Here is a 7,921-nt window from a genome sequence, read left to right on the forward strand (position 1 = left end):
CCCTACTCTCCGGAGGATGACCTTATAACTTTGAGTTCGGCCCCAAGTGTACAGAAATGGATTCTTCCTCACTGGCCGGTGAAGCAGCCACTCCCACTCTGTAGCTCTGGACCAGGTCTGGGCTTGGACTACCGTGGTCGCTGTGGTTCGCTGATACAAAGGCGCGGTGCGAGTCTCCGGAGGTAGAAGACTTTCTCTCGGGAAGCTGCTCACCCCTCTGACCTCACACCGGAGTCACTGGGGTGGTGGTGGTGGTGGTGCTGTTGAGGTCCCTGGGTGGCACAAGTGGTTTTGATCAACCTCTACCCTGAAGGTCGTCAGTCCCAAGCCACTCAGTGGTGCCAAGCCAGAAAGGCCTGGTGATCTCTTCTACAAAGATGGCAGTGAAGCCGAGCCTCAGGAGCAGTGATACCAGGAGCACCGGGGGTTGCCACGAATCAGAGTCACGTTCCTGGCAACGGGCCTGGGTTGTCTGGTGTGGGGGAACGTGTGAACAGCCCAATCCCTAGGCTGCAGCCAATGATATAAACCAGGGCCTTAGGATTGGTCTGGCATGAGGATTTGGAAAAACTCTTCCATTGTTTCCAATGGATAGCCAAGGCCCTTGACTAGCTACTCTAAGTGGAGTCGTCCCCCCCACTCCCCCCCACTTTTTAGCATCACCTGGGAGCTTGCATAAGCACACCCTACTCAAGCTCCTCCCAGGGCTGGCCAGTTAAAATCGGCTTGAGCAAGGTCTCAGTGGGTGGATGTTCTATCACAGTGGCAGGTCATCGGTCACCTTCACCTACGAGATTTGGCCACACAGCTGAGCACACTGGCCGCGGCGGTCCACACCAGCATGGGGTTTTTGTGTCCCGGTGCTGGACAGGCGGTGGACCCTTTTCTCTGTTGAAGCTCATTTCCTTCAGCCCCGAGACTTATTCTTGTCATGGGCTGTGGACAATTTTCTCTCCCTGTCGAGTGTCTAATTAGCCAAGTTTGTACCATGTACTTTGGACCCGTCCCTGGAGAAGGGGACTTTCATGCTCGGTAAGGGGGGGGGGGGGCAGTGTGATGGAGGAAGGCCGTCCACAAGGGGCACTACACAGCAGCTGCAGGCGGGGCTCAGGCAGAGGCAGAGGAGGGCCCAGGACACAGGTTCCTATGGTTTTGCCTAAGGGTGCTGTGGCTCTCCACTAGCTCCAGGGCGCCTAACAACACCTTTTTGAGTCCAATTCCCTTGACTCCTCCCCGCCCCCTCTTTGGACAATTTCTCTGGTTTTCGCGTTGCCCTTCTGGGAAGATGGTCTTTCATCTTGTGCGCCGCCTGCCCTCCTAATACATTTTAAGACTTCTGGTGTTGTGTACATTTTAATTTCTATTCTAATTAAATTTTAATGCATCTTTTCAGAAAAAAAAAAATATGTTGGCTTCGTGGATACAATTTCCCCAGGGGAATACTGCCTCCTTCCTTCTGCGTCTTGGGGTCTGTGTGTTTTCCGTTAGAGCAGCGGTTCTCAACCTTCCCAATCTGTGACCCTTTCATACAGTTCCTCATGTGGTGGTGACCCCCCAACCATGAACATATTTTCCTTGCTACTTCATAACTGTCATTTTGCTACTATTATGAATCGGGCAACTGCAGAGGAAGGGTTGTTCAACCTGCATAGGGGTCGCGACCCACAGGTTGAGAACCACTGCTTTATAGGTTCTCTGTCAACGCTCAGTACTGCAGCTGCCACGCTGACCCAGGGAACCGACAGGAAGCCTGCACCTGCGGGCGGCGGGGCTTGTGGACGGGCGCTGCTGCAGGACTGGGCCGAGCCTAGCTGTCTCACTGTCCATCTGTTGATCTTTCTCTGGTTACTTCCCCAGAGAGACAGTACAATTGCCTGCCTTTCGGGTAAGTGGATGGGGAATCGCCTTGGCTGTTAGTAGGGGGAGGGGGTGGACGGTCTCCCACGAATCCCTCCCGTTTCTGTTAGGTGTTTCACTCCTAGTCTCTGGGGTGTGTGGGGGGGTGTCCACAGCCCAGAATCATCCTGGTTTTGCCTCAGCAGGGAGTAAGCCTGTCTGCTACCTGGATCAGGGAGGGCCAGTCACCAGATTGTGTGGGCCCAAACAGCTTCTTTTTGAACATTTCATCATGGTTTAAGTTACAGAGTATATTAGATTTCCATTCAACAATCTACCCCCCCCCAAACAATCCTTACATGTCTTGTCTGGGGGCGCAAGTTGCTCTCCTCTCTACGAAATACATTCCCCACTTGTGCCTTGGGTTCCCCCTTTCTTCCTGCCCTGATGGCCTCCTGAGCTTTGTTTGGGGGTCCCATTTCTTTTAGCCACTGGGATTTTCAGGGCCACCCAAGGGGTACCTGCCTCCTCCAAGCTCTGATCATTTGCGGGTGTGTGCGGGGGAAATAGCTTGTTTGTGGCTGACTTTCTCTCCTGGAGATGTTTTAAGGATGGGTCAGCGTGAGCAGGAGCCCTGGGGGGGTGGGTAGTGGGCTGCTACCCTGTAAGGTCAGCGATTCGAAGCCACCAGCCAGCTCTGAGGGAGAGAGATGAAGCTTTCTCCTCCCATAAAGAGGGGGAGTCTCAGAAACTCAGAGGGCAGCTCTACCGGGTCCTACAGGGTCGCCGTGAGTCAGAATTGACTCGGTGGCAGGGAGTTTGGTTTTGAGAAGCTGATAGGACACAAGTCGCACTTGTCCACCATCCCCAGTGTGCCCGCCACCTCTGGCCGGCTGCCACCTCCCTCCTGGTGTGCGGTTTCTGCGGTCTTCACTCCTTCACGTCGCGTGACTGAGGTTTGGGAAGCAGGGGAGACAGGAAGGTGCTCAGCCTGTCATATCGAGTCAGAAGCTCCTGCTTGTTGAATGTTTGTCCGTGCGCTTGCACGAGTCTGTCACTTGTCTGTGCCTCTCCAACTCAGCAACCAAACGCACTGCCATCACGTCGGTGCTGACTCACGGGGACCCTTCAGGACAGGGTCGCACAGCCCCTGGGGTTCCGAGGTAAGACCTTTTCACGGGAGTGGAAAGCCTCCTCCTTCTCCCTATGCGCACTTATAGCGGCTTTTGTCCGGCCTCGAGCTTTCTCTTCCGCGTTGAGGGTGTGTGCGTGTGGTTCTTTCTGCCTGAGCCCTTGCCCGCGGCGTAGGAGGTGTCCCCGAGAATCAGTGCACCGCATCCCCCGCCCACTTCTCCATTGTTGCCCCTTCGAAAGACAGGCGACGGGGCGCTTGGACCAACACACTGGCTCGATGCGAATGTTAATCTTTAGTGCTTTAGTGCTGAAGCGTAACGTGGCAAGGGCAAAATCAGCTATTGAGGGGGTCCTGGGGGCTGGGGAGGAAAGGGGGCCCCTCCGGAACTAGGCACATGCGGTGTGCATTATGGCCGGGGTGGGGGAGCTGGGAGCCGGAAGGACAAGGATGGGAGGGCGTGGACACCAGCGCGCGTGCACACACTCACACACTCACACACACGCTCGCTCTCTCTCTCTCTCTCTCCAGAGAAGGGTTTTCCAGAGGCATGGACCAGTGCTTTGAATTAAGTACTTCTCATGCCAAACTGAACCAACTGAAAGGAAGTGAATTCACCGCTTAGGGGAGCCGCTTGCTGGGCCAGGGACTCTCCTAGGCTGCTCTTGAGTGAGTGCATGTACGGTCCCATCGCTGGAGGGGGTCTTTGGTCCCACCAGCTGAAGAAGCGGATCCAAACCAGGCAAAGAAGTCCAGCCCAGAGGCCGGTGGCAGTGGCAGCCCCTGGGTGAGCCGTGCCCCCGTAGGGACACTGCCCCTGCCTCCTGAGCTGGGGAGCGGATAGGAGGGGGTCTCTCCTCCCACCTGCTCTTGGCTCCAACTCGTCCACTGGGGCTCCCAGCCAGTTCATTGTTGAAAGACAGCGGTCCGAGTGCTCTTCCTTCCTGCCCTGCATGCGGAAAGCCCCGCTGGGAACTGCAGTGCATACGGGAGGCCTCGCAGGACAGGCTGCAGGTCCTTCCAGCCTGGACCCGAGACAGGTGCAAGCTTTAAACACACACACACACACACACACACACACACACACACACACACACACACACACGGGGCGGGCGGGATGGAGTCTGTAAGGGGCTAATAAATAAAGGGGCTGGGGAGGGGTGGCGGTGGCGGTGGCGGTAGAGAAGGACTCCCAAGAGAGAAAGGCACTAGGTGGGGGTGGGGGAAGCAGACTCAGGCCCACCTCCCCAAACACTGGTTTGTTGGGTCAGAGGTCACCACCGATAGGGTGGCTGGCTGCGGGGGCGGGGAGGGGGGCGAGGACCAGCTGGAAGGGAGCTGTGAAGACCGGAGGTCTGGCTCCAGCTCTCAGCTCTTGGCATCTCCCGGGGGACATCGGCTCTGCCCTGGTGGAGGCCACCTCAGCAGCGGGGACTCGCCCAAGGGTGTCGCTTGCCTTTGGGAGACAGAGAGAGGAAGAGAGACAAAAGGCCACCACTGGGTGAGCGTGTGCAGGGGGGCTTAGCCTTCGGGGACAGCACGGAGACCGTGGAAATTGGCGGACTCCCAGCGGGGACAGCCCAGGCACCTGAGGCTGCGTCCTTGGCAGGCAATTCACCGTGGGGCTGCCACCCTGCGTGGGGGAGTGCAGCACGACCCCACTAGGCTGTGTGCCCACAGGCACCCATTCCCCCCCCCCCAGTATCAGTGTGCCAACAAGGGCCACCTGAGGACCCTGCAAGGGGCAGAAGGGCGGAACGGTGAAGCTTCGCTCAGGGCCAGTCCCCTCCAGGTGGCCTCTTTTTAAAAATACTTTTACTGGGGGCTCTCACATCTCCTATCACACTCCATATAACCCTCCAGTGTGTCAAGCACATTTGCACATAGGCCACCATCATCATTTTCAAAGCATTCTCTTCCCACTTGAGCCCCTGATATCAGCTCCCCATTTCTTCCCCCGCCCTCCCTCATGAACCCTGGATAAGTTATAGATGATTTTTCCATAGCTTACATCGCCCTCCATCGTCCCCCACCCACTTTTCCGTTATTCGTCCCCCTGGGAGGGGGATCTAGGTTGATGCTTGTGATCAATTCCCCCTTTCTCCTCCGACTCTAATCCTCCTGGTATCTCTACTCCTTGTTGGCCCTGAGGGGTTTATCTATCCCGGATTCCCTGTGTTTCGGGCTCTTATCTGTAGCAGTGTGCATGCTCTGGTCTAATCAGATTTATAAGGTAGAATTGAGGTCATGCTAGTGGGGTAAAGGAAGCACCAAAGAGCTAGAGGAAAGTTGTGTGTTTCATCGGTGCTATACTGCACCCTGACTGGCTCATCTCTTCCCTGTGACCCCTCTGTGAGGGGATGTCCAATTGTCTACAGATGGGCATTGGGCCTCCAGGTGGCCTCTGAAGCCATGGCCTTCCTTCCACGTGCTCCCGCACAGCCAGATCTGACCCGCCTCTCCCAAGGCCCTGTTCACAGAGGACACACCACAAAAAGGCCACGTCATGTGGGCAACTCATTTGCCCAAGAGGCACTTGGTTCTCATGCCGGGGAGCAGAACCCAGGCCTGATCCCCAACCTGTCCTCTGTGCAAGGCCTTAGGAGGGGGCTGGGAGGGTCAGAGGGTTCCCCACCCCCAAGCCCAGGGACGACGACTTCCCCTCCCAGGGTGCCTTGCACCCCAACCACAGGTACAGTCTCAGGAACCAGAGGGTACAGTGGTGTGTGTTTGCGTGCCCACCTTCCTGGGAGAGCAGCCAGCAGAGGGTAGCTGCCTGTGAGGATACACGCTGCCCCTGGGAGGCACCATCCCTGCCCTGCAGCCCAGGCCTGGCTGGCAATAGACAGAGGCACGCGCCCATGGGCTGACCCTTTGGGTGAAGAGCCCCCGGTGCAGCTCTTGTCTCATAGGAGACTGGAGGACAAACCAGACCGGCCTACTTTGCTCCAGTTTGAGTGTGGGGAGTCCTTCCGCCTTGTCTCAGTTTTCACACTTATCAAATGGGGCCACTTTATCAAACGGGGCAAAGACTCCTATCTATCCTGCCCAGGGCAGCCCGTGGGCACTCTCTTCTGACCTGAGTCTGGTTTTCCCTCAGCCAGGCTCAGTGGGTTGGCTCAGCCCCTGGGCAGGCTTCTTGAGGACAAGGACCATGCCTCCCCTGCACGGCACCCCGTCCAGGTGGGGCACAGGATGGGGCTTGTGAGGACGTGACTGCCAGGCCCTTGGGAGGTGCTCTCGGACTCAGAGTTACCCTGACCATCATGAGGACGGGAAATGCTTTGAACAATGCTACCCCTTCCGCAGCCCTGGATGGTAATAACGGTGCACACCATGACCGAGAATGGAGAGGGCCATTATCATGATGGTTACCTTGGGTCCCTCTGGGCTCATTGCAGGTGGGTGGCTGCTCCCCCAGCGCTTAGCATGGTGCCCAATGAACAGGGAGAATTAGAAGTGTCACCTGCTACTCACCGCTTTTAGGTGGGGTGGGGGAGCTGAGTGGGAGGGGAGAAGAGGGGCATGGGGGAGGAGCAGCAGGAGAGGGCAGGGGGGAGGGTTACCAGAAGCAGCTTGGGACTCACCTGCGCCCTTTGGGTCAGGCTGGGGTGAGGTGCCCCCCTGTGGGTCTGCAGAGCCTGCCCCAGTCTCACTGGCCAGGCTGCTCTGGCTCCCAGAGAGGTGGCTGGGCGGGCGGGGCAGCCCCATCCTGGGTGACTCCGTGCTGCCACCTGCAAGAGACCACACGTGGGTCCTGTGGCTCCATGCTGGCCCTGTGGACCTCGAGCTGAGACAGGGATTAGTTCAGCTCAGCAGGCAGCGGAGCTAAAAAACCTTGCCATTTGGGATGTAGTGGGAAGGTCTGCCCTCTACCCCGGGGGGGCTGCCACTCCCCCACTCCCCCACCCTCCCTGTGTGCTAACCTGACCCCACCCGGCAGGTCCAAGGCATCCAAAGGCAGCAGACTGGGGGCCCTCAGGTCATGTCACTAAGTGTCAGGCAAAGTCACCATCAGGACAGATAGATGGCAATTACTCATTGTTCTCATCCTCCCAGAAAGAATGCATGAAGAGGATGCATTTTTAATCAACCCAGAGAAAGATGAGTGGCTGCTCTTACTAACAAGACTCTTCATTCCAACAGGCCTGTTAGTCTTGCGTGACCGGCAGGCAGACGTGGACTTGCGAGGCTGCAACAAGTCTTCCCGTGTTGCCCCCCACCCCAGTCAGCGTTCAGCGACAGTGTAGGGGGCAGAAACTATGGGAGGGGTGGGACGGAGGGTGAAACCTGCCCTGGACATCCAGACTCATGGTAACGTTCTTTTTGAAACATTCCTGACATAGACCCTTTGCTCTAAAGGGGCCTAAGAGACCCTCTAGTCCAAGGACAGTTTGCAGCTCATGTTATCTCCACCAGTTGACCTCGGCCCCTTGGCGCAAACTGCACTCAGGAGGATGCTGAGGCTCCATTAGGGAGACGTGGGAAAGACCATCACAATCAACTAGTCATGTCTGTCAAGGGCATAGGCGTGGGTTATGGTAGCACCTATGCTAGGCACTTGCTGCCTCTGATCTAGTCCCCAGTCCCAACTGTCAGGAATTCACTGTACGTGGACGGGCTCTGGCAGAGGGTCTCCCAGCCTTGGCTTCAGGATGCCACCCCCTCCCCCAAATGACATACACACAAAGCAATTTGTTCCCCTTGGGGACAGTTGCTATAATGATCAAGCTGTCCTCTGAGACACCGAAACCAGCCTCTTTGCAACTTCTTTCAGAACACAATTCTAACTTCTGGAGCAGCTTAGAATAAAGCGGGTCCTTTTCCCTGGGGAGGCCCTTCTGTTTCAAAGGGGAGAAAAGTGTGCCCTCAGGCCGTCTCTGCTCCAGCCTCAACACCCCAGGGAACACTGTTGCCACCGGGTGAGCTCAGAGATGTTAAATTCAAAAGAAA

General features: G+C 56.8%; 1 protein-coding gene across 2 annotated transcripts in view; it reads right to left on the reverse strand.

Moving 5' to 3' along the window:
• Window positions 1–3,244: 3,244 nt before the first annotated feature.
• Window positions 3,245–7,921, reverse strand: part of RPH3AL (rabphilin 3A like (without C2 domains)) — a 133,213-nt gene continuing 128,536 nt past the window's right edge. For both annotated transcript variants that reach the window (XM_045299697.1, XM_045299698.1), the window contains exons 7-8: window positions 6,556–6,702; window positions 3,245–4,424 (exon numbers count right to left, since the gene is read on the reverse strand). In XM_045299697.1, the coding sequence (XP_045155632.1) occupies window positions 4,390–4,424; window positions 6,556–6,702 (182 nt within the window). In that variant the 3' untranslated portion in view covers window positions 3,245–4,389. The remainder of the gene's footprint in view (window positions 4,425–6,555; window positions 6,703–7,921) is intronic.

Source organism: Echinops telfairi, unplaced genomic scaffold (assembly GCF_000313985.2).
Source record: "Echinops telfairi isolate 266 unplaced genomic scaffold, ASM31398v2 ScPeMD7_7458;HRSCAF=8496, whole genome shotgun sequence".
In the NCBI taxonomy this organism is placed as follows: Eukaryota; Metazoa; Chordata; class Mammalia; order Afrosoricida; family Tenrecidae; genus Echinops; species Echinops telfairi.